This window comes from Ascaphus truei, chromosome 9 (assembly GCF_040206685.1).
Source record: "Ascaphus truei isolate aAscTru1 chromosome 9, aAscTru1.hap1, whole genome shotgun sequence".
Lineage (NCBI taxonomy): Eukaryota > Metazoa > Chordata > Amphibia > Anura > Ascaphidae > Ascaphus > Ascaphus truei.
Window position 1 is genome coordinate 32,512,335 of NC_134491.1, and position 27,335 is coordinate 32,539,669.

A 27,335-nucleotide genomic window follows, 5' to 3' on the forward strand; every position below is an offset into this window, starting at 1 on the left:
TCGCCCATTTTTAATCTTCGAATCTCTGAAGAAGTCACTCAAACTCAGTCTCAAAGTCCACAAACAGGCCATCTTTTACCAATATCCCTGCTTCAGCACAGGTGGCTCAATAAGTGGCTCAGTTGAAGACTGAGCCACCTGTGATGAAGCAGGGATAGCCAAAAAGACGGCCTGTTGGTGGCCCTTGAGGACTGACTTTCAGGCGCCTGACCCAGCCCATCAAAAAGCCCTCCTTATATTCCAAGTAGAGGCAAACATATGGTACAGAAACAAAAAAGATGGAGGCACACAGGTGTAGTTGCAAAAATATGCTGAAGTTAACTTCATGCTCAAGCAGACAAAAATATAACGTTTCGGGGACGTAGACCCTTTCTCAGGCAATGCCACCCATGTGACAGAAGGTTGGGTCAAAGGTGAAACTATTCTGTATGCTATAACCGGAGGCGCACACACTGACTTCAAACAATGAAATCTCATACGTGTGCGACCTAATTATCACAGGAAAGGAAGCTGATGCTGTCCCCATTAACTTATTACAAACGAGTGTCCAGCAAAAGAAAAACTGGCAGCTGATATTTATGAAACAAGTGATAAAATATATAGATCGCTGTGAATTTGCAGTATATTTGCAACATTAAAATATGTTGTTAAGTGGGACAGCAACTCTTAGGCCTCGGGCATGGTCAGCGCTTAGGCGCTGACCTGTGCTGAGGTGCGCTGGTGCTTACCAGTGAGCCCCTGCAGCCGCAATAAGAGCGGCTTTAGTAGGGGCTCGCGCACGCTTCCAGAAGCGTGCGGAAGCGTGGGTCTTACGAGAATTTTAGATTCAAGCGCTCAAGGGAGCGCAGGGCCGGTCACGTGAGTGGTTCGCCCAATGAGGGCGAACCAGCTCCGTGACGTCACTGACACGCCCCCCGACACGCCCACGGACGGCGAGCTAACCAGGGCCAGGGAAAGCACCCGCTTTCCCTCAGCCTCAGCGCGCCTCCGTACGGCTGCTGCAACCCTGGATGCAGCCTAATGTTACAACCCCACACTGTAATGCAGGCCCGTCAAACTCAGAACAGCTTGGGGGCCAATTCTTAAATCCGACTGCAAGATTCGGGCCGCACAATCAGAGCGGCGGAAGGAAAAAATGAAATAAATAGTAACTAATCTACATGTACACTTTTATTTCTAGAGCTTTCCTTATTAAAAATATGTTAATGTCACTGGTATCTCTCTCCCCTCATCCTATCCCCACCCCCATTCCATCCCCACCCCCATTCCATCCCCACCCCATCCCATCTCTCCCTTTACCCATCCCATCTCATCTCTCCCCACCCCCTGTTTCTCTCTCCCCCCATCCCCTCTGTTTCTCTCTCTCTCTTCCCGTCTCTCTCTCTCTCTTCCCGTCTCTCTCTCTCTCTGCCCCACACAACATACTTCCCTCTCGAAGGAACAGCCAAGCAAGCTCCCTCCCACACACCTTCCCGGCCAAACAAGCTCCCTCCCACACACCCTCCCGGCCAAACAAGCTCCCTCCCACACACCCTCCCAGCCAAACAAGCTCCCTCCCACACACCCTCCCGGCCAAACAAGCTCTCTCCACTCAAGCTCCGGGCCGCATTGCAAGGACGTTTGGACCGCATGCGGCCGGCATGTTTGACCGCCTGGCTGTAATGAATGCACATGATGTACCTTGGCTTCATCCTTCTTGGCATTGTAGAAGCTCAACGTCTCTCCGCGCAGTGTGACAAAGTAGGAGTTCCAGAAACTGGTTGAACTTGCCTGCAGTACAACAATGGTTATTATCTTCACGCGCACACATGTAAAGCACAGTTATAGTGAGGAGAGGGTCACTGAACTTTTTAAACATTCAATGGAAAAGGGTCTTGCAACATATGGCCAAAAAAGGAGTTGTACTGAAGCTGATCTACTATTAGAACCGTAACATACAATATTATAGTGTCTGAATCTTGGGCGCAGAACATGTTCAGTAACATAATGTCATATAGAAGTCTGCAGTAACCTCAACGTTGCATCCAGGTTTTACAAGGTAAAGATTTGATTTATCATATAACCATAAAATGCATCTTGTCTGAGTGACCTAGTAAAGCAAGAAATATATATGATGAACCATAGGACTGTATCACCGTGCCACCTGTAGGAATAGGGAGTAATGTCCTTTCTTATTAATGTGTCACTGCCACATTGTAGTCTGAGGGAAAGATTAAATGAGACACTATTCCCTTCTATCTACAAACTTTTCAGATGTGGGAGGAGTACTCTCCGTGTTACAGGTACCCTCAGTCTCTGCAGTACTATGTCACCCTGAGGTGGTGCAAACAGACACATTGTGTCATACTGACATTGAGAAGAGACCTGTGTCACAGAGGGAGGCACTGATGTCTCATTTTACCTGTGTCACCTTCAGTGGAAATGACTGATTCTGTGTCAGTCACTCTGTGATGGAAGAACTTACGGTCCTGTCATTGGGTCACTACGCTAAAGAGGTTTTATACGAACCTTTCCTCCTGGCCGAACCTGGTGTCGCGTCTCCAGGAATCCATTTACTATCCTGTCATATGAGGGATTCTGGAAAACAAAACATAATTCAGACGATCTGCATGAAACCGCCCTGATCATCTAACACTGCAAGGAGCCTGCTGAGCCAGAGCGTGATAAACCAGGTTCTATCCTGTCTAAAGCCTTCATGGATTTTCATACGTAAGATGCAGTCTCTTTGGATAAGCCTGCTCAGCACAACTGGAACCTCATAACTCACCTAAGTTCACCTTTTCATTGTTGATAGGCCTGCAATGCACTAAAGGCGTTAGACGTACTGGGCTTCAATCGCATTTATGGTTGGAAATCTACATCACTTTAAGTAGTAGTCTCAACAAACAAAACTGCCTCTTACGATTCTATACAGTACATTATGCTTCTAAGCTCGGTAATAATAAGTAGGACAGTCTTCCCAGGTGCACATTTTCAGTTTATTTGCAGAGGTTTGTAATTATTGGAGAAGTGGCAATAATGTTATTTTTAATCTCTTAAGTAAAAGAAGCATTAGATCGTTGGAAGTGTTATACTCTGTTGCTTTAGACAAAAACTTTTCCTGAAAGTAAATCCTGCTTAGAGGGGCATTTGTTTTAAGATTCTTGGTCCTTAAAATGTTGATGCCAATCCTATTCAACGGTACGGTTAACAAATTAAAATCCATGTAAAAAGGCTTGTACATGGCACCACTGCAGCCAACACATTAATACTTACCAAAACATTGCTGTTCGCCCTCTCAGGCAGTGCAGGTGTTACTGGCATCGCTGGAGACACATGTAATGAATCTACGTCAAGTTTAATCAAGGGTTGTGGATTTAGCTTCTGTACGGTGATTAAGGATGTATCACTCTCAGTCTTTCCCGAGACTGGCAAGCTGTGATTCTGATAAGGTTGTATTGTAATAGTTGGAGACTGCCGGTATGTTACTATTGTAGGTAGTGGAGAGGTCAAGGGAGTATTGGTCTCCAACGAAGTAATCTGGAGGCCCACCAGCTTCGGGGTGGTGGATGTCTGTTCTGGATTATATGTTCCATCTACTTTGGAACAGTCAGTGCTGTTGGCTTGTAAACCTGAGCTGTCCCACAAACTCAAATCGCCCGTGATATCTGCAGACGTTTGGAGTGGGGAGTTTATGGTCTCCAGTGGAGTTCTCAGTGGGAGGTTGGAAAGTCCAACGCTCTTCATATTCCCTCGATCTTGCAGTTTTGGAGGGAGGCCTCTTCTGTCTGAGGGTTTCCTCTTCAGAGAAGGCACCCTTATTGCGTTTTCAGGCTTCTTTGGTCCCTTTTCTTCTATGTCAATTTGTCGCAGCAGCTTCTGTTCCCTCTAAAACCAAGTTATACAAACACATGACTTCAAATCCATAATCATTCTCAGGAGAAAACATTCCCATCTTGAGCACAGAGCAATATTCACCATATAAAAATACAGTTGGAAAGAAATTACGCATTTCATTGCAGAACTGATGTTTTGAACCTACAGGCACCCATGTCTCTAGCCAGAGAACATCTATAAGTGATGCTGATATTCTTGGATATACTGTAGCAAGCCACATGTGCCATCTCTTTACCTTGGTAAGTGACTCAATTGTAATCTTTTTTAGGGCAGGGACTGTGGTGCTTTTGAATGCAAATTCCACTATGTCCATTAATGCGGACGCAGCGAAATCAAACAGAAAATAGAAAATATAGCGGTAAGGACGACAATGATTCCAAATTAATGGTATTAATCCCTTTTGCTTCCAGGGGGTCCTGGAACACAGGAAGCACATTACCCATTTACTTCCAGGAAGAGGGCTGGATTCGATTGTAAAACGTCTTATGTCTTATAATGCTTCCTTTTGCACTATACCGTACCTTTAAATGATACTTCTATGGTTTGTGCTACTTAGGTGTATTTGAAAGCCACATGCATGACCCTCTGATTAACGATGCCCATCACATTTACAGTATGATTCATTCATGCACATGCCCCCAGAGGGGATCTGAGCCATGGTGGATTCCACTGCTATACACATCAGTTAGCCTATAAACTCTCTGCTTGTATGTATTTATTAAACTACCTCTCCACTCATGATCTCTGTGGATGGAGCATGTCTTACATGAAAACCCAGCAGCTGGTCTGTTAAGTGCGGTCATTATGCTATAATAAATCTTTACTTGGCCTTCACAGGGCTGAAGACATACCTTCCTGGGAGTGTGCAACCTGCCTTTATCATTTCTGCTACGCTTATAACCATGACCTAAGACTAGGCTTGTTCAAGACAGGCGGCACCTCAGTAATGATCGGGAGCCCAAATTGAGAAGTATAAAATGTCCCCTGTAAATGGCAATATTATAAACTATTATCAACTTACAGCTTCCATTTACAATATTTGTACAAAAATGATCCCTTTGTCTTACTTTTGTTTTCCTTCTCAGCAGATCAAACTTCTCTTTTTGAGCCGCTAGCATCTTCTCAAAGTCTTCCTGCTTCTTCAGAAGTTCCTCGACATTAGACACGGATTCCTAAAGGGAGAAACAAAATGAGTTGAAATCACACAGAGTTCGTGTAAGTGGCTCAGGCAGGAATCAAACCTACAAGCTTGTTTAATCAACACGAACATCTTAACCACTAGAGCAAGCTTCCACCGCTTTGGGATTTAGAGACTCACCCCATAGTTTCGGTCCAAAAGATAAGGTTCCCGAGTGTTAAGCCACCCGTCGGCTTGCTCCAGATCTCTTCTCAGCACCTGGATCTCCAAGTTCTCCTCATAAAGCTCCTTCCGCCTATGCCAGCTCTCAGACACATTGGACATCAGCTCAGACAGCTCATTAACCTTCTCTGCAATCTGAGATGTACAATTCACCTATAGTTACAGAAGTGCTGAACTTCACTGCACCTCGGTACTAAAGGGGCAGTTCCACTTGAAATCACACTGGGGCTGTAAAAAAAGTGAGTACCCAGCCACAGGAGATGTCCCTGACAAATTAGGGGCTAGGTCAGTGGTTTTCACAAAAGGACAGGGTCACAGAAAATATAGGCCAGAGAAACTGTCAGAGGCGGAAGAGACAGACAATTCACGGGAGACAGTCAGAGGATACAGACAGTCAGAGATGGGGTAGGGAGTCAGAGGGGAGCAGGGAGTCACAGGAGTCAGAGGGGGCAGGGGAGTCAGAGGAGGCAGGGGAGTCAGAGGGGGCAGGGGAGTCAGAGGGGGCAGGGGAGTCAGAGGGGGCAGGGGAGTCAGAGGGGGCAGGGGAGTCAGAGGAGGCAGGGGAGTCAGAGGGGACAGGGGAGTCAGAGGAGGCAGGAGTCAGAGGGGGCAGGAGTCAGAGGGGGCAGGGAGTCAGAGGGGGCAGGGGAGTCAGAGGGGGCAGGGGAGTCAGAGGGGGCAGGGGAGTCAGAGGGGGCAGGGGAGTCAGAGGGGGCAGGGGAGTCAGAGGGGGCAGGGGAGTCAGAGGGGGCAGGGGAGTCAGAGGGGGCAGGGAGTCAGAGGGGTCAGGGAGTCAGAGGGGGCAGGGGAGTCAGAGGGGGCAGGGGAGTCAGAGGGGGCAGGGGAGTCAGAGGGGGCAGGGAGTCAGAGGGGACAGGGAGTCAGAGGGGGCAGGGAGTCAGAGGGGGCAGGGAGTCAGAGGGGGCAGGGAGTCAGAGGGGGCAGGGTGAGAGGTGAGAGGTCATGAGCATTCTTTTTAAACATAACATTTTTGAACATGTTCTTTTACTAAGTAATTTAATTCACTGAACCCACCAACTATAACTCTATAAACATGACGGGTAATCTAAACTGCTTCTAAACTGTCCCAAACAGGGCATCCAACAAACAAGAGGTGGGCTACAACTAGAAAAGTATTCATTGCAACCTTATTTATTGAAGGGACACCGTAAAGGTTATTCCTAATACCTCTGTTGGTTTTATCTATAGTTTGTTTTGAGAGCGTTTCATGTTCTCTTTGATTCTTCCACATAGAAACACCGGTACAGAGGGGACCCCTTTTCCTTTCGTCAAATAAGACCATGGTGATAACATAGGCCATGTGGTCTGTATCTTTCATTGCAAGTTTATACAGATGAAATCTAACACAGGCAAAATATTTAGCTGATTTATGCACCTCCATAAACATGAAATGTCCCTTGTCCACCAGCGCTTTCCCCATCCTCTGCAGTTCCTCGTACTTCACCCTCTGCTTGTCAATCTCCCGTTTATATTCCTCATGGCGTTTGATCAGCAGCTCGGCCCCAGCGACATCGTTTGCCAACTCCTCCGATACCACCAGCGCCTGCATCTCCTTAGCCCAGACCCTGGCACAGCAATGCAACATGGAGGTTACGTACATCTAACACATGCAGAAAAAACTCACCGACGCAACGTATATGAATATAGGGAGATTTTAGGATCAGACTTTTGCTGTCTTTGGTCTAAGACGCTAATCGATGAAGTGAGAGTCCCTGACCTGCAGCCACGCACCAATCTCATGTGGCCATGCCCATGTCATTCTGGACCATATTGACTAAGAAGTGATATTCCATAAGACCCATTTATGATGGAAGACAGTTTTCAGCCCATTTACATTTAAGAACCAGATTTGCCAAGTCCTACTAGATAGTGTGTTATGGAGTAGCACTGCTTACTAAATATGGCCCTTTGTCTTACCCTATGTAGAGCACTAACAACTGTTAGTTAAATTTGTTTTGTTTTTTTAAACTAGCCATGCACTCAAGGAGTTAACAAAAATGGTCACATTACAACACTGATTATTCTTTGCATTATTCTCCACTTTATTGGTCTCTGAACCTTATGGACCTCACTCTCATGGTCCATTTCACAACCTCTTCACCCCTCTCTCTCCACTGCTACATGTAGGAGAAAACTGGGGAGGGAGGGGGGGGGGGGGTGATAACAGGCTGGAAGACTAAGGCTGATATTCTGGAATATAGAGCTCTGTCGGATTCCAATAATTGGGATGGATTGGGGTTGGATGGCGTGTGTGTACGTGTCGTTCCTCCTCTGCGGATACCTACATAAGCTCCCCGCAGTCACTGAAATACATCTGCACTTGCTCTGCTTGGCTAAGCCTTTCCTTCCTCTCCTGGGATTTCCTGTACAGATTTCCCCAGTAATGTGCCACTTCGTTCAGGCTCTCTGCAACGTCCTCTTGGACAGGGGGGTGTATCTGGCAGAGGTACTGTCCCATCTTGATGATTCGTTCCTCTTCCTTCTTGATGGCTGCCAGATCCCTCTGAAACACAACGGTGGAAAGGTCCTAATTCTGGAACATCAGTGAAACAGAGCTCAAGGCTTAACCGGCTCATTTCCGTATACTGTATGAAATACGTTCCTTGTCTTCAGTCTAGTTCCTCTGAATTTCAGCTGGTCTATCCCAAGTATTTTACATTCTTTTCAACTCTCGCATTGACAACCTGATAAGGGATCCATACATTTATCTACTACCTTTATTCCCTCTGCTCCTATGTCTCAGAAATGCTTCATATTGCACATTATACTCCTGTGCTAGTTGAAAGTCTCTATCACATCCCCTCTCCTTCCTTTATTGCAGAGTGTACAATTAATGCTTCAAGAAGGTCCTATGTTGGACCAAAATGAGCTCTCCTACATAAAACTTGATTAAGTGAAACAGCGTGCGTAGGATTCACGTTACCCCTCGCAGAATGTCCATTTTACAGACACTGTAACGAGTGAGGGGAACACCCGCCTGCGTGTTCAGCTTCTCTACTCCCACAGATCACATGGGATCCTTTTCCATTGTTACAAGTCAAAGGATCCCATGTGAGTGTAAAAAGGGAGCTATGTGACACATTAAAGGCTATCAGGGGCTTACTCACTAAAACACAGCACACGTACTATATGTAAAGTCTCACTAAGTTAATAGGCACAGTCATTTAGTGGATAAGGCCCCATAAATAATAATAATAATAAAAAATAAAAAATCAACGCAATATAACATGATGTTTTTATGCTTTTGCTGCCAGAGTGGCTTGTTTGCAATGCGTTGCCTGCCTCCCCGGGGTGAATGGGTTACATTTTACACCATTATATAGGCCAGGGGTGCTCAACTCCAGTCCTCAAGCACCCCCCACCCCCAACAGGTCAGATTTTTGGGATATCCCAGCTTCAGCACAGGTGGCTCAATCAGTCAAAGACTGAGCCTCTGATTGAGCCACCTGTGCTGAAGCAGGGATATCCTGAAAACCTGACCTGTTGAGGGGGGCTTCAGGACTAGAGTTGAGCTCCCTTGATATAGGCAACTGGTTGCCCATCATGGCTAGGTTGCTCCACCAATGCTTTTTTTAAATTATTATTTTTTTATAATAGAGATTCCAAATGCCCTTCTGCAAGCAATAAATAATAATTCATATTTAGGTGTACTATAGGACTGCCCCTTGAAATGCTACAAAAGAAAGCAAATGAAATATAACAAAGCATTTGTAACAGTGTGTGGAAAGAGGAATTCACAGCACATTGCAGGCTTCGGAAGGGGAGAAGAGAGCAAAACGGGGCGCCCCGATGTAAGCTGTTCAAATGGACCCACAAGCTTGTGTAATCAAAACAAACACATCGACATCCCCCCACATACTGCAACATGAGCTTTACCTGTGGCATTGAATGTGGGCCGTTTCCAGCCTTCCCAGTAACTTTACTGATCACATGTGGAGGATTTCTGTTTATGAACATACACCATGGAAGTTGTAGCTCACCTCGAAACCCTCGTGTTGGCTGAGCAGGGTCTGCACCCCTGGAAGATCATAGCCATAGTCATCTGTATTGACAATCACTTCCTTCTCCTGTATCCAGCTCGTGAGCTCATCAACTTCATGATCAAACTGATGGACTTGGTGAGCAGTTGCCAAGATCTAATGTGTGGGGAACGAGATACAGGGTGGTTCCATTATATAATGGGGTATGCAATAAGTAGGGATATTGCATTGCAGGCTAACATTCTGCTTGTTTGAGTGAGTGATCATATTGCATTATCTTACCCTCCGATCTCATTATATAAGAGGCAGCTTCAACTTACATGAGTTAGTATAGAATACTATTTGATGTGCCCTTTGCATGCTTATTTCTGAATATTGTGCATAGTCAATTACTACAACATGGTGCAACTTGTGAAGCTGTAATTCCTGTAACAAACCTATACAGATTATAACCCCCCTCACTACCCGTTGGACGCACCTTGGCTCTGTTCTGGATGGAGCGACATAAGCCATCCCAAGTGTTATTTACTTCATCAGTCTTCTTCTGGATCCCATTTGCCTGGCCTTGTGACTCCTCAAGCAGGCTGGAGGCCAGTTCATTTATACCGACCACCTTGCTCTGCCCAAGTGTCTCAACTTCCTTCACAAAGTTTCCAAACTGTTTTTCCAACACCTGTGAGAAGTAAAACGCCAAGAAGAAAGACGAGATGTTGAGCACAGCATTCCGGGTATGTATCCAATGGCTTTTCACAGCTATGGGAAGCAGCAAAGAAACATTTGGCATGTAATACAAACATCTATGGGGCCGCATACAATTGGTTGCCCTTTCTCTGCCCTTTCTCTGTGTGTTTGTGTGTTTGTGTGTGTGTGTGTATGTGTGTGTGTATGTGTGTGTGTGTGTGTGTGTGTGTAGATACACACACACACACACACACACACACACACACAAATAAAAAACTATATATATATATATATATATATATATATATATATACACACACATACATATATATATATATATATACACACATACATATATATAAAAATAAAAGTAGGAGAGAAATTAAAGAGAGTGAGACAAAGAGACATTGTTCCCACAGACAATGCAAAATATCAGTGTGTTCATAGGACTACTCACTAGTAATGTTGGGGCAGGACACTGAATAATACCCCAACTTACTGCACCAGAGAGAACAGTGAAGCTACATCTACATCACTCTGCATGTATGTAGTATACATAGGCGGATAGTTTAAGGCAAGCTTTAGAATACTCGTTGTCTCGTCTGTATGTATGCTTACACACAAACACGCACACACACACAGCACTCCACATTAATTGATATGCATGCACAAAGACAAACACTGCCCTATGTAGAATACATGTTGATGTACGTAACATACATACAGATATAAATTGCTGTGTGTATTAAACATGCAGATACCCATGCCTCAGTGCAAACACACCACACAATGTAATTCACACGTTTTGATGATAAAACACAGATATCAAGTACAAATTATTATGTGAAACAAACACAAAGTGCATCAATCAGTAGGATGCTTCTCCAAGGAAAACGGGAGCTGCGCAGCAACCTTTCCACAAATCATTATGTGCATGATACAGCAATGCATTACTCTGACTATAATGCACACACTGCACTGTGTGTTATACAGATGCACGCTGCGTTTTCACCAAGTAGATTACCTTGATGTCTTCCAGGTCCTGCCCAAAGTTGTCTGATTCAGCAGAAGTCTTTTTGCTGGCGAGCCAAGCTTCTACTGCACCTGCCTCCCGCTGGAACTGGTACAGGTGGTACTGTTCCTGTAGCTGCACCCTCCGAATCTCAGCTCTGTCCAGCAGCGACACGTACTCCTTCAGGACAGCCTGCAGCTTTGGGATCACTATTGCACTGCAAAAGGAAACACCTTTTATCACTGCCCATGAACACAGAAGTATTCTCCCACAGCAGGACAACACTTCAATAGCTGTTTGTGATCGATAACTGCTACAACACTGCACTTGGATAGATAGTTGGACACTACTAATACCATCCAGATTTTCAGCGATGTATTATTTTGTGCACTGGGCTGAGATCGGCCAGATTATGCAATGCAAGAAGTGTTCTACACCGACGGCGAGAGGCCTTTCCTGGTCGCGGAGACCTGGCACTTAGCAGGTCTAGATAGTATACCGACGAGGTCTCTACCTAACCCCTCGGGCTTACCTCTCTGGGTTATCTCCATCACTCTGTAGAGTTCTCCCTGTGTCCTTCAGTTTATTGATCCGTGGTATAAAGCCCTCCAGGTCCCGTTTCGTAGTCTCCAGCTTCCTCTGCAGGGCCTGTGTGGATTCCTCGTTCTTTCCGCTGTCAGCGGCCCTTATCACAAACCCTCGCTCAGCCATCCAAGACTCGGCTTCTAAGAGCTGGGGGGAAAAACAGGCATGAGATGAATACCAGATGATTGGGAAAAGGGCGTACTTCAGAAAAAGTCACGGGCAGACTGAGGGTAGCAACAGAAAATAATATTTTATTTGGCCGATGCCGTGAAGTAAAAAGGAAAAAATCCTCCAACGCATTTCGCACCGACACCAGCGCTTTGTCAGAGATTCTCATTTGTAAAGGAACATCGCCGTTTTCACTAAAACTGAACGCACACTGGGCCTGTTTCACAAGACCCCTCCTAGTGCTGAAACACAGCTTACAACCCACCCACTTGAATGAAACATAGGGTACATTTGGCCCCCGAAAAGGATCTTGTGGAATAACACATCTTAGTAAATATGGCCCAGTATCCCTTCATATGGTTTGACATAGATGCAGTAAAACAAATAAATACTGTCATTCTTTGCGCAGGGGACAAACTAATTGTGGAAAGCAGCACAGATGGAGCAGGACTTCTTGTCTACGGAACGCGGGGGAAAGCTGCGAGACCGCAAGGATTATTGCGGTGGAGAAACACGGACCCACCCGCAGCGATGGCGCGGCACTATCTCCAGAGCCGTGGGTTCAAGGTTCCAGAGACAGCAAGTCCTGTTATATCTGTAAATAATGTTCCATTTCTTTATGTTTCACGTATGGATGTATTAAATACACGTGCATGTTTCACCTACAGATGTATTACTCCATATTGATTTATAAAGTTGCTTTGAAATAATCTAGCCATTCTGTTGTTCACCACCTAGCCCCTATACTGTATGTTGGATGAATGCCTAGTATGTGTTCAGATGGCAGTTCCTGTAAAAGCAGGAAGTCTGGACACATACGCAATTTCACATTGTACTATCTCAGCATTTTAGTGTCTCAAGTCTCGAGTCAGAATTTATGACTTCATTCAAAGACAGACTAGTGTGACTTTTAGATAAGGAGTTAATGTTAGAAAATGGGAAGTAAGTTTTCTGCACGTATACTCGCTCACTTGCTTAGCTATATAATCTGATTGAAAACTGTTAATAAAGTAGGAAGAAGTATTTTAGTTTGTGTCCGACTCGTTTACTTCAGCCTCCGAGTGCTCGTCTTTTCCAATTCAGCACCTTAGAGGGTCGTGGCCTCTCGAGAGGGTCTTCCGAGTTGAAGGGGAAGGTCCATACTAACGTTGGTGTATAGGACAAATTTACAATACACGTGCATGTTTCATCTATAGATGTATTAAATACACATGCATGTTTCACGTATGAATGTATTAAATACATGTGCATGTTTCACATGTAGATGTATTAAATAATAATTATAATTGTTTGTTCTTGTATAGTGCTGCTAGTTTTACGTAGCGCTTTACAGAGACATTTTGCAGACACAGTCCCTGCCACGTGAGGCTTACAATCTATGTTTTTTGGTGCCTGAGGCACAGGGAGATAAAGTGACTTGCCCACGGTCACAAGGAGCCGACACGACACGTGCCAGTCAGTGTCTTTACTCACTGAGCCCATGTGCATGTATTAAACACACGTGCATGTTTCCCGTATGGATGTATTAAATACACGTGCATGTTTCACGTATGGATGTATTAAAGACACGTGCATGTTTCACATATGGATGTATTAAACACACGTGCATGTTTCACGTATGGATGTATTAAACACACGTGCATGTTTCACGTATGGATGTATTAAACACACGTGCATGTTTCACGTATGGATGTATTAAATACACGTGCATGTTTCACGTTTGGATGTATTAAACACACGTGCATGTTTCACGTATGGATGTATTAAACGCACGTGCATGTTTCACGTATGGATGTATTAAACACACGTGCATGTTTCACGTATGGATGTATTAAATACACGTGCATGTTTCACGTATGGATGTATTAAATACACGTGCATGTTTCACGTATGGATGTATTAAACACACGCACATGTTTCACGTATGGATGTATTAAACACACGTGCATGTTTCCCATATGGATGTATTAAATACACGTGCATGTTTCACGTATGGATGTATTAAATACACGTGCATGTTTCACGTATGGATGTATTAAGCACACGCACATGTTTCACGTATGGATGTATTAAACACACGTGCATGTTTCACGTATGGATGTATTAAATACACGCGCATGTTTCACGTATGGATGTATTAAACACACGCACATGTTTCATGTATGTATGTATTAAACACACGTGCATGTTTCCCGTATGGATGTATTAAATACACGTGCATGTTTCACGTATGGATGTATTAAATACACGCGCATGTTTCACGTATGGATGTATTAAATACACGCGCATGTTTCACGTATGGATGTATTAAATACACGCGCATGTTTCACGTATGGATGTATTAAATACACGCGCATGTTTCACTTATGGATGTATTAAATACACGCGCATGTTTCACTAGACTCGAGGAAACAGAGTCACCGAAAGGAGAGATAATGTTGGTTCACTGTAAACATCTTGCCAAGTGGAAAGGAAATTAGGACCGCCTAGCCCAGGACTGGCTAACTCCAGTCCTTATGGGTCACCAACAGGTCAGGTTTTAAGGACCTGATTGAGCCACCTATGCTGAAGCAGGGATATCCTAACCTGACCTGTTGGTTGCCCTTGAGGACTGGAGTTGGCCACCCCTGCTCTTGTCCAAAACGCTTCAGCGCTTTAAAGACTTCTTCACAGAAAAGATCGGCAACAAAACTGACCTCTGTGAGGAACTGCTGGGCCTCGCAGGACTGCATCAGCCTTTTCCTTCTCCGCTCCGCTTCAGCTTTCAAGGTTTCCGCAGCAACCTCCAACTGCTGCAAGCGATCGCCGATCTCGCGGCTGGCGAAGTGGCTGCCCCTCACCAGCTTGCGCCCAGTGCCCATCACGGCTTTGGTCAGCGCTTCTCGGCTGCTGATCTCGTTCTCTAAATTCTGGCGACCACCAAAGCGAAGGGGAAGTCACGACATTATACGAGGGGGCTAACGGGGCACTCCCCAAGTTACAACACCGAGCATCGTCTCGTGCGCCGACGCCTTTCATACTGCACCTTCCAAAACACGTTACCTGGTGCTTTTCTAGCAAAGCTTGCACTGTTGTCAAAGACTGCCCGTATTCCTTGGATGAGGCATGGGGCAGCTTCTCCTGTATCCATGTCAGCTCGTCATCAAGGTCCCGGAAAAACTGGTCAAGCAGTCTCCTGGCTTCCAGAGCTGCCCTGCACTCCTGTACGGGCTCATTCAGGCTCTTGTACCTGTGTGTTTGGAACACAGAGATGTTTAGAGAATAATCATGGTTACGCAGCGTTGTGCAGTGAGCACGCAAGAAGCGGCCAGGGAAAGGAAACAAAAGGGATTGAAATGTGGGCAAAATAAACAAGCAAATCAGATGGAGAGACGGAAAGAGACAGATACACATATCATATGGGGAAGAGACGGAGGAAAGTTAAGAAGAGTAACCGAGAGAGAAATAAAGTGATAAAGAAGAGCAAATAAGTCAAAAGAGATAGTCAATATGGAGAGAGAGAGATAGAGGGAACAAAGCTCAAGAATATGCAAGACAGATATAAAGGAAGGAAAGAAAACAGAGACTATCGAAAAGATAAAACAGAAAAAAAAGAAAGTGTATATATATATATATATATACATATATATATATATATATATATATATATATATATATATATATATATATATATATATATATATATATGTGTGTGTGTGTTATTGATAGATAGTGAGGAGAGACAGGCAGAGATGTGTAGAATACATACCTGTGTGCTATAATCCTAACCCTGTCTTCTATTTCATCTGCTAGGAAGTGACCCTCATTCCGGAATTCCCGGCCTTTGTCCACCAGGACTTGCAGCCTCTCCCCATGGCTGGAGATGTCCTCTTCCAGCTCCCCAAGCTTCTCTAGGGTCATCAGGTCCTTCCCACTGTCAGCTGTCTCCAGTTTGGCTTCCACCTGGTCCAGCCATTTCTCAATCTCCTCCAGGCCCCGCTGGAAGAGCAGCGCCTGCACGGGGCAAGAAGACAGAGGTTTTGGGAGTAAGACAGCACACTGACCCCAGGCCTCAAGAATAGTGCCTATCTGACATTGTGCAGCGAGGAAGAGTGGTTAGGGCATCGTCCTCTGAAGTGGAAGACAATCCCAACTCTATGTGACCTTGATCTGTACACTTACATTGTAAACTGTTCAGGTAATGCATTCATTACTCCTGTATCCTTTTACTATTAGGAACACTATTTATAGTAATAATCGAGTATTGTAAAATGATCATGTGCCATAAAATATGTCCATGCCTTGCAGCATTACAGGCATACCCCGCATTAACGTACGCAATGGGACCGGAACATGTATGTAAAGCGAAAATGTACTTAAAGTGAAGCACTACCTTTTCCCCACTTATCGAAGCATGTACTGTACTGCAATCGTTCTATACGTGCATAACTGATGTAAATAACGCATTTGTAACAGGCTCTATAGTCTCCCCGCTTGCGCACAGCTTCGGTACAGGTAGGGAGCTGGTATTGCTGTTGAGGACGTGCTGACAGGCGCATGCGTGAGCTGCCGTTTGCCTATCGGGTGATATGTCCTTACTCGCGAGTGTACTTAAAGTGAGTGTCCTTACACCGGGGTATGCCTGTATATAACTTTTTAGTTTTGATACATAAACAGATACATTCACCGTATATTAACATATGTTACATGAGGTATGTAAAAGGCAAACGGAGATAGAGATTTGCCCAAGTCACACGCAGTGCAGAGACCCAGGTAGGGACTGAAGCTAATACAGTAGTATATTAAGGAGACCCCAAAACCCTAATAACTACACCCACCCCTCCCCCCCACAGATATAAAACTGCTAAGCCCTTATCCAATATGCCGCATTTTCCATTTGTCGGGCAAGGTCTCAGGAGATAACGGGGCTTTAACAAAATAGGGACACAGACCTTGTAGGCCTCCTGCAGTTTGGTTCTCTTGGCTGTGCATTGTTCCAGCAGTTCCACCCACAGTTCTTCCATCTCCTCTAGTCTGCTGCGGATAACTTCAGCGGCGTAATGTTCAGCTTGCAGCATCTTCTCTCCATCCTGCAGCATAAGGGCTCATTCATTGGACTGATCCATCAAACATCCTATTTATCCCTTAACGCAAGGGTGCTCAACGCCAGTTCTCAAGCCCCCCCCCCCCCAAACAGGTCAGGTTTTCAGGATATCCCAGGTTCAGCACAGGTGGCTCAATCAGGGGCCCAGTCAAAGTCTGAGCCTCTGATTGAGCCACCTGTGCTGAAGCAGGGACTGCTGAATGTGAAATTTGTCACTCATAGCTTCCATTACATAGGGACTCACTGAAATTATATGAAATTCAACGGTGTTTAAAGGGGAATATGCTCTCCAAGAAAGAGCAGGGGGTTTCCGGAGCTGAACCGTGTTAATTTCAACTCCGGGGACTCCAATGCTTCCCGAATACTTACCTCCGTAGGTGATGCCGGTAGCAGCACCACAGGTTTAAACGTCCCGGTCGCACCATTATAATAGCCCCAACTATCTCAGCTGCTACTGGCACCCCATACAGAGGTATGTATCCCAGAAAGCAGGGGTTCCCCGGAGCTGAAATTAACACATTTGAGGTCCGGAAACCCAGAGCTGCAAACCTATAATAAAAATAAACCCAATCACACCAGGAGCGCTGCTTTAAGTGCTGTGTATTTGAATATTATGTCCCTGCTGTCAAGATAAGGGTTTGTGAGCATTGCTGACTGGGTCATTCTGATGGCGTAAAGCTGCAGACCAAGCAAAATCCTACATGTGTTTATTTAATAAATCAGTTCTGTACTATGAGAAAATACATGTACAGTAGCATTTTTTTAAACAACGCTGAATTACATTTTTAATGTACAGTATTATAATGTAACAAGCTTTTTTTGTTTCTATAGCAACCATTTACAATATCACATCCCCTTCCTCTTCTGAAACAAGCTCTGGCACAGTTTTTGAGCCCTGCCCTCTCTCTAGCAGTGCACCAATTATATCTAGTGACTGCCTGTTCCCATGATCCCCACAGAACTTTGCAGCTTTGGTCCTCTTCTGCTGCACTGACAGCCATTTAGTGACCCCCCGAGCCGAATCTTCGCCGATTGATCACAGGAGAACGGATCGACCAGCAACTTAGCTAATTACTTATCATTGTGTGGATTGTATGGATGCATATATTAAAGGGAAAAATATGTTGTTTTTTTTTAAATAGCCGCTTGGACTGCAACAGTAACGTGTGCCCCGTCCTGTATCCCCTTACAGCCTTAATGCTGTCCAGGCGGTTTCTGTTTGCTCTGATCTCTGCCTCAAACGTCTGATGCTTCTGTAGCTTTGCCTGCAAGTTGCTGGGGTCCCGCCAGCTGTCATCGAAATGGAAGCTGTTCCTCTCCAGCATCCAGGCCCCCACCTAAAAACAGGAGATGCGTAGGTTGTTTATTCATCACAAAATAGTGAGCCTACCCCACAGGCACAGAAAAGAGATGCTAGTCTTAGCGGTGTATATCTTAACATAGAAACATACAACGTGCCAACAGATGCGGACCAGCTGATGCACCTACTTCCAGCAGCTGTGAAGATCCAAATCCTTTTTTCACTGGCTTTTTCCAACTTTAAGATACCCCTTTGCCTATCCCCAACAGTTATTTATTTTACTGCATTCATTTGCACCACCTCTGCAGCAGGCTGTGCCACTGATCCACTACCCTTTCAGTATGTACATACTATACTTCCTAAAGTTTTTCCCCAAGTTTCCTCTTGTTCAAGTAATCCTCTATTTACTGTCTCCCTCTCTGCTACTAATAACGTTCCCTATTCGTTCCCCAGATGATTAGGTCACCGACTTTTACAACTTCCAATGGTGGAAGCTGACAAGGTTTCCTGTTTAAATGCTTAATTTATAGTTAGGTTGTTGTTCTAGATCTCATTTCTGTTGTGTATGCCTATCATTACTTAATCTGTCATTCACAGTTTTAGTAAACTCAACCCCAAATCGTGTGTGTGTGTGTGTTTGTCATTCATTACCAGTCACTTGACAAAGGCCTAAGTGAGGCCGAAACGTTGTGTATCATGAATAAATTCTTTTGCTAAAAACCCGTGGAGCCCTGGATCATCTTTCCTGTTGCTGTATACTTGGATTGCTGCAGATAAGCCATCCTTGAACCAGGAGCTCCGGCATTGTGCGCAAGTATCGCATTTTTTGCATTAATTTGTACTGTTTTGGTGTGCTACATACGCACATACCTTTACTTCCTGGTAACACATTTTATAAATAAATGTAAATAAGTCGAGAGTAAAAGGCTATGAAGAGACTGTGCATTATTACGAAGCTCTGCAAAGTTGAGAAGCCGTTGGTTTCTATGGTCTATTGACATTCCCTTAGCCAGCGAGGGCAGCAGGAATCACTTCTGCCCATTTTGCAACAATGTGGACATTGTAACCTTCACATGTTGCTACAAACCTCGTAGGAGCTCCTGAGGAATTTCTGCAGCTGTCTGGACTCCTCCAGCTTCTTGGTCCGGGATTCAGCTGTGTGCAGAAGTTTCTTTTTCCTGATGTTTAGACAGTAAAACCGGCATTTATGTTAATACACCAGAAGGTGGGTGTGGTGGGTGCCAACTTTCTAATCTGCCGCAAATTTGCCGGCAACTAACAAATTTCATCAAATATCCATTTGCAGATTGTGTGGAGTCCGCAAACAAATTAACTTCCAGAGGCGGGGGCAGGGGGAGAGGGGGATATATACAGTGTTCGACAAACCTATACATTTGCACGCCCCGGGCGAGTGGATTTAACATCGTGGCGAGCTCCTATTGGCCCAAGCAGCACATGTGTGGTACTAGGTGGCGAGTAGATTTTTTGGTGATTTGTCAACCACTATATATATATATATATATATATATATATATATATATATATATAACATACAAACCAGCCCAAAGACCAGTAAGGAGACAGCAACCAACGTGGTATAATCCAAAGAAGTCTGTATTGAAATAAACAGGTACACGAAAGCCAACGTTTCGGTCTCTCAGGGAGACCTTCCTCAGGGCCGTGCAAACACCACACTAACAGTGACCCTACTTATATACCCACACCCCTAGTGCAACCAATTAAACATAACCAATCACCAGCAACCTGTCATGATTTACCTGTTATGCAGCTGAGCACCGTTGAGAAACAACCAATGCCTGGACCAGAAGGAGTCATGCGGATCCACAAGCAGAAAAAAGCAATGTGGTAATCAAAGGCAGCCAACTCAGGCATCTGAGTCTGTAGATTCACGAGCAGGGAAACCCCACCCGTGATCCAGGCTGCCTGCTCTGATGTCTATAGCCTGCGACCGGTGTCGGGAGCTACAGCGCGTCACCTGACTAGCCTGCGCGTCATAGGGCAAAGTGTGAGCCGGGGAGCCAATGGGAAACATCCATGCGCACTGGAAAGGTACGCAGTACCCTAATGGAGGAACCCTGGCAACCAAGGACGCCAGCACACAGTCCGCGCAGGCGCAGTAGTAAACACTGATAGAAAGGGCAGCGCTGCACCCACAGCACTAATGCAAGGCAGACACACGAGCAAAAAGGGCTGTGGCTGAAAGTAAAGCCACAAAAGGCAGTGGTCAAGGTCCCAGGAGTACCAGCTGCACCCCACAATATAAAACATGACAATAAAGAGACAATCAAAAACAAGGGAGTGACAGTGTGCAAGGGAAGTGAAGCTATGGAGGAACAATGTCCACACGTCAAAAATATGCATGCAAACATGAAAATAAACATTCAAATATGGTCAAGGATCAAAGCAAGCAAAAATCAATGCGTAGGTAGCCATAAACAATTTACAAAAAACAGCCCAGTTTGAGCTCTTCGTTCAGTCCCCCTGGTGCCATAGTCCGCAGTACAAAAATGAGTCTGGCCTCCTGTTGTAGCAAGATCTTGCCTCTGTCACCACCACGCGTAGGGATAGGGACCTGCAGGATAGGCATGCATCTAAGCGTTGCTAAGGAGTGTCTATGTTCTTTAAAATGTCTCGCGACAGGGAGACATTTAAGGTCCATGTCATCGCCACCGCTCACTAGGGCTTTCCTGATGGTAGTACTGCTTGTGGATCCGCATGACTCCTTCTGGTCCAGGCATTGGTTGTTTCTCAACGGTGCTCAGCTGCATAACAGGTAAATCATGACAGGTTGCTGGTGATTGGTTATGTTTAATTGGTTGCACTAGGGGTGTGGGTATATAAGTAGGGTCACTGTTAGTGTGGTGTTTGCACGGCCCTGAGGAAGGTCTCCCTGAGAGACCGAAACGTTGGCTTTCGTGTACCTGTTTATTTCAATACAGACTTCTTTGGATTATACCACGTTGGTTGCTGTCTCCTTACTGGTCTTTGGGCTGGTTTGTATGTTATGTGGATCCCTATGGGACCAGCAACTGCCTTTTGTTTTACATCAGAGTGCTGACTGTTTGATCTTATATATATATATATATATATATATATATATATATATATATATATATATATATATATATATATATATATATATAGATAGATAGAGATAGAGTCCCAATTACTGTATAACCCCTCAAACAACATGTGGAGAGACAGCTGTGCTCATAAAGGAGAACCCATGGGAGATATGCTAACGAATATTCAAAGTATATTTAAATGACACCTCTGAAGAGATTTCCATCAAACCGATAATGATAAGCCTAAGGCACCTTGTGAGGGACGGGTACTAGTGTCAGACCCAAGAGGATCAGCACCCACATCCTCTACTACGCAGGTCAGCAGCTCGAGCACTGAGCTAAACCAGCTGCTGGGTAGCACCACCATCGCAGCATACCTTTCTGCTCTACTGCTCACACCTGTAGCTAGTCCTATTATTAGCATATATCCCAGGGATCTCAGGTGTGCTCCTTTTTGTGCACAAGGTCCATTTGACTGGAACCCAGGAAGTGAAAGTAGCCTGCTTTTTAATGGAAGCCGGGGGGCCTGCAGGTATGAGCATTAGAACCTATTAATCTTCATCATGACTGCTATTTGATATTTGTCTTTTGTATTTTATATATTACATTATCTTATATCCCATCGTCCCCTTTATATTATCCTAATCTAAGACACCAAGCTGAAAGTATTTCAGGATCACTTGAAACACACAATAGAACCTTCCCTCGGTGCCTTGGGGTGCGTCTATATTCCGCACGGCCGCGCGTGGTGCGAACAAAAGACCGCACCTCTATGAGGCCGGCCATAGAGCGCGCGACTGCGCGTGCGATGAAGCGCGACTGTGCGTGGTGCAAACAAAATGACGGACCTCTATGAGGCAGGCCATAGAGCGCGTGATGAAACGCGATTGCATGCGCGATTCTCGAGCAGACAAGTAGTTTGTGTTTGCCACTTGTCGGTCGCGTCACGTGCACGGTTCAGCCAATGAGGGCGTACCGCTCATGTGATGTCACGGCCACGCCTCCCCGTCGCTGTGGATCACAGGCCACAGATCGCTTGGCCGACAGGCGCACGTGACACCATGCGCTCCCCTACTATATCCGCGGTTTTTGGGATACTGGGGCCATTCAGTGTCATTAATATTAATGACAACTGGAGTGGCAATTTACATAATACATGTAACATTGTATCAGCGCTGCTCTCTAACAGTTACATAGTTAGAAAAGATTTTGTGAGGTGGTTGTTAAAAGCCATATTAACGTCCCCTAATAAAACATTTGCTAAATTTGGCACATACAGTGTCAGGCCCCGGGCATTTTTGCCTTGACCTAGGAATCCTATGGGTAATCTAACGCCTGAATGACTCCATGTATAACATAGATATGCATTGCTCAGCACTGCCAATGTCCTTGTACTTTAACCATAGCTGTGTTATACGCATACTAGTGTACTATGCATTACTCAAGGAGCAATGCTTATCTGTATGTATTGTATGTCTTTATTTATATAGCGCTTCACAGCAGTAATACATGTGACAATCATATAAATAACACATAATATAAATAACACATAAAGGGAAGAAGTGCTTCAGACATAAAAGTAACATTTAGGAAGAGGAGTCCCTGCAACGAAGAGCTTACAAATCTAATTGGTTGGTAGGAAGAACGTACAGAGACAGTAGGAGGGTGTTCTGGTAAGTGTGTCTGCAGGGGGCCAAGCTTTATGTATCATGTGTATAGTATTAGCCATGGTGCTACTCATGTGCTTCCTTAAGCAGGTGTGTTTTAAGGTGGGTCTTAAAGGTGGATAGACATGGTGCTAGTCAGCTATTGAGGGGAAGGGCACTCAAGGTCTGGGGCAGTCAGTGAGAAAGGGTTAAGGAGGGAGGGGGATTAAGACACAAAAGGGGGTAGAGAGAAGACATCCTTGAGCAGAACGCAAGTCGGGATGGTGCATAGCGATAAATTAGGGCTGAGATGTAAGGAGGGGCAGAAGAGTGTAAAGCTTTAAAAGTGAGGAGCAGAATGTGTGATACAGGATTTGATAGGAAGCCAGGAGAGGGATTTCAGCAGTGGAACACAGTGCATTAAACACAGTGCAGTGTATTTGCAAAATACAAATACTACACAGAACCGTGTATATACTTTCTTATCTTTTTATCATGTACAGATGCAAGCAGATAAAGGGAAATAGTAGCAATCCTGAGCAATGTACCTCTGTATTACATATAGAACAGTATACATCTTATACGAAGAACAGAATTGACCTGTGTTATATGAAGAGCAGTGTCTGTGTATTACAGTGAAGCATATATATACAGTATGTGCTATTAACAGAGAAATGTGTCTATATAAAGAGTAGTTAAGTGTTATAATTATACACAGAGCAGGGAGTTGTGGCCGTCGCAGCTGCAGTGGGTATATCCCCATTCCCTGCAATGATAAGATAGGAGACGTTACCTCTCCAGCACTGCCTCACATTTGCAGGTGATGTTCTCAGAGTCACTGTGCTCGTTCTGACGCAGTTCCTGGGCAAATGACTCCATCTCATCTATTTTGTCCATCTGTGCATCCAGAGCCTTCTGGAACTGCTCGTGCTGGCGCTGAAGGCTTTCAACACTGGCCAGAGAGTCCTATGGTGACACACAAAGTGAAAACCGGGCGCTTCTAAACTACAATATAATAATAAAGTAATATACACAATGTAAGTGAGAAAAGTGTATAAAGTGCAAATGATACCACAATGTGATAAGTGACCTCCACCAACGTGAATTGAATTGCAAATGTGATTATAATGTGAAATATATATGAATAAAAGCAGCTCTACACCCCTGTTGAGGACTGTCCAAGTCCAAACATAGATCTTGCGTAGTTTTCCAATTGGGAGGAGCGCTGTGATACTCGTGAGGATATGAAAAAGAAATACAACATAATGGTGCAGATGGTAAAAAATAAAAGGGATTAAAAATAGCAGTCTCTGCAATGGTTGTACTCACAAATGGTAAGGTAAACGTATCAGAGACCCATCTCTCTCTGATAGGAGCCTTTAATGGATGCCCTCTTAGGTAGATATGATGATAGAAATACTGGAAGCTTATGGTGTATGTAGATCGTGTCGATACTCAGAGAATCTCCCAATGGTTATGAAGAGAGAAGAGAGAACACACAATAGTGTAGTACGATCTAAAATTGTATTGCACAACAGTAAAAATCTGGATATAGCACTCACATTTTATAAATAAGATATATTCATGGGAGAGGACAGCTTAATTTAATAGATTAAACACTTTAGCTAAAAGGGAGACTTTTTGGATTCACAAAATGCAGACCCTCACTCCTAAGGATCTGAATGTTGACATAGACATTGGTGCCTTTTTAACATAATTTTTAGATATAGTTTTAAATATATATGTATGTATTCATATATGTATCTAATTATGTCTATCTTCCTCATCCCTTTAGACATCTAGCTCTTCCTTTTTTGCGTCGTTTTTGCATTTATATTTATGCTTTCATTAATACTTCTATTATTGTTTTTATATATTAATGAATACATTTAGATTAGAATATTCACTTTGTATTAGCGCAAAAAGCTTGTATCTGTTTAATTTCTGTATTTTTGTATCATCATTATTACCATTGTATTACATCTCCATTGTCATTGCTATATAAGCTACATATTGATTGGCCATTTCTGTGTGGGACCCCTCGATTGGCCCTTTGTATTTACACATGGACTATATATAAGGGAGGTCCTTTGGGGTTCAGTAGTCCGATTCCTGAAGAAGCCACAGCGAAACGCGTTGAATCGATCAGCTGTTGGAGGTGACAGAGCTGGGGAGAATATCAGAGGAAAGTGCTGGCAAACTACGGAGACTAGCACGCGAGGTAGCCTCTTCCGCCCGTACCTGGGACGTCACAGGATGTGACGCGGGCACACGTGACGCACGCGGAAGTACTCCGTCGTTCCTGGAGATACCGGCATCATCCGTCTGACCACAGCTGTCCTCTCCCACGAATATATCTTATATATAAAATGTGAGTGCTATATCCAGATTTTTACTGTTGTGCAATACAATTTTAGATCGTACTACACTATTGTGTGTTCTCTCTTCTCTCTTCATAACCATATGGAGATTCTCTGAGTATCGACACGATCTACATACACCATAAGCTTCCAGTATTTCTATCATCATATCTACCTAAGAGGGCATCCATTAAAGGCTCCTATCAGAGAGAGATGGGTCTCTGATACGTTTACCTTACCATTTGTGAGTACAACCATTGCAGAGACTGCTATTTTTAATCCCTTTTATTTTTTACCATCTGCACCATTATATTGTATTTCTTTTTCATATCCTCACGAGTATCACAGCGCTCCTCCCAACTGGAAAACTACGCAAGTCCTATGGTGAGCAGACATCAGACTCATGTTATTTTCTTTAGGAGGGAATTATGTTAATGCAAAGGCTCACAGTAACACATATTTATACAGCGCCTTCATTTCCTGCGCACTCTAAGAGTATGAATAGTATTTCAGCGTGCAGCTGCAGCCACCTCTGGGGAGGAATCACAGGTTGTGATATGCATGTCAGCCTTGAAAGTGAAGAGCATAGAGCAATGCTGTCATTACCCAAGTAAAGTAAGTTGACCGAGTCCATGGAAGAAAAACTAATAATTGCCCCAAATCCCAAAGTCTGAGTGGGTAAGAAGCTTGTGTATTCAACACTACTAACTTAACCAGCCGGTATAAAGCTTTCAAAAATAAATAACATTTTTTAATTGTTTTACCATACCAAAGTAACAGAACTGTGCAGCACACCAACAATGTACGGGTGTGTCAAAGAATCTGAGGCTATCCTACTACTATGAACTTCGGATTTAATTAATCATAGCAATGACCTTTAGTATATTATGTTTTCCTCTGTGCCCCACGCTCCCACAGAATAATGTAACAGTAATAGTGTAACTCTGGTTGTACAGAGGGGACCACAGCAGCACTCAAACCATAATATAATCCTGCTCGTAACCCTGATGTCCTTTTTTCCTAAGTGTAAATGTGTGTATTTATACTGCATGCTGGTTCTAGTAAAGCTTTCAGTCCTTTAAACACTTCCCCCGGATAACATCTCCTAAAACATTGTAACCTTGGAGGACTAGCAGCACAGTGCTATGCAATACTCAGGGTTATTCCTGCAGAAGAGGTGTCCCTGCTCTTCATTGCAGTGCAAATGTAATCCTTCCAACACCTAAAAGGAAATGGTGTTTAGCTTAAAGAAGCAATCCACACATTTGTTTTTTGTTTTTTACTACATAGGATTGAAACGGGGGTCTACCGAGCTGATCCCCATTAATTTGAGCTCTGGGGACCACCAGCTTTCCGTGATACTTCCCTCCGAAAAGGGTCCCTGTATCCAGGCAAAGTTTAAAGCTCCCGCGTCACCTGGGGCAATAGGAAGCCACACCGGATGATGTCACGGCTTCCTATTGGCCCGCAGGACCCGGGAACTCTGAGAATCCACCATTACGTGAACCTCAAAAATGGTCGCTTGGAGTGCCGCCAAGACATGTTAGCGCCGAACTGTGAACAAATCCCCTTTGGAAACAAGTGTAAATACAAAACGTCCTCTGGATGGGATGTATATGTTGAAATAGGTTAACTTATCAATATCAGGTAGCGTAGTCCCTCTGACAAACGGTGGTAGAATGAGAACAAGGACAGCAATGCAATACACAATGTGTGAGGGTATCACAAGCCAAGAACACCGCCACCTACCCCCAGATCCTCATTGGCAAGTAAAGCCTCTTTGCTGCTGAGCCAACTCTCATTCTGATCCACAATGCTGAAAAATGCCTGGAGGGGAAAGACAGAGTTCTGTTCAATGCTCTTAATATTATATACTGTATTGGGCCAACAATCCTAGCGACACTTTACAGTTTATGCATAAAGAATACTCAAAATACAAGGCGATGGTACAATAGAAGAATAGGATTAAAAATATATAAGAAGACATAAATCTGACTGTCGAAGGAATATTATAGCTGGTCAAATCCAGTCCTCAAGACCCTCCAACAGGACAGGTATTTAGGATATCCCTGCTTCAGCACAGGTGGCACCATCAGTGTCTGCTTCAGCACAGCTGACTCAATCAGTGGCTCAGTCTTTGACTGAGCCACTGTTTGAGCCACCTTTACTGAAGCAGG

General features: G+C 44.3%; 1 protein-coding gene across 3 annotated transcripts in view; it reads right to left on the reverse strand.

Annotated features, from left to right (window-relative positions):
• Positions 1-27,335, reverse strand: part of SPTBN5 (spectrin beta, non-erythrocytic 5) — a 155,318-nt gene that overhangs the window by 7,082 nt on the left and 120,901 nt on the right. For all 3 annotated transcript variants that reach the window (XM_075614318.1, XM_075614317.1, XM_075614320.1), the window contains 19 exons: positions 26,908-26,985; positions 23,592-23,764; positions 19,154-19,244; positions 17,957-18,103; positions 16,615-16,752; positions 15,432-15,676; positions 14,726-14,912; positions 14,380-14,592; positions 11,463-11,662; positions 10,943-11,147; positions 9,716-9,910; positions 9,238-9,393; positions 7,543-7,760; positions 6,633-6,822; positions 5,195-5,371; positions 4,944-5,048; positions 3,256-3,867; positions 2,509-2,577; positions 1,681-1,770 (listed from right to left, as the gene is read on the reverse strand). In XM_075614318.1, coding sequence (XP_075470433.1) covers positions 1,681-1,770; positions 2,509-2,577; positions 3,256-3,867; positions 4,944-5,048; positions 5,195-5,371; positions 6,633-6,822; positions 7,543-7,760; positions 9,238-9,393; positions 9,716-9,910; positions 10,943-11,147; positions 11,463-11,662; positions 14,380-14,592; positions 14,726-14,912; positions 15,432-15,676; positions 16,615-16,752; positions 17,957-18,103; positions 19,154-19,244; positions 23,592-23,764; positions 26,908-26,985 — 3,489 coding nt within the window. The remainder of the gene's footprint in view (positions 1-1,680; positions 1,771-2,508; positions 2,578-3,255; positions 3,868-4,943; positions 5,049-5,194; positions 5,372-6,632; positions 6,823-7,542; positions 7,761-9,237; positions 9,394-9,715; positions 9,911-10,942; positions 11,148-11,462; positions 11,663-14,379; positions 14,593-14,725; positions 14,913-15,431; positions 15,677-16,614; positions 16,753-17,956; positions 18,104-19,153; positions 19,245-23,591; positions 23,765-26,907; positions 26,986-27,335) is intronic.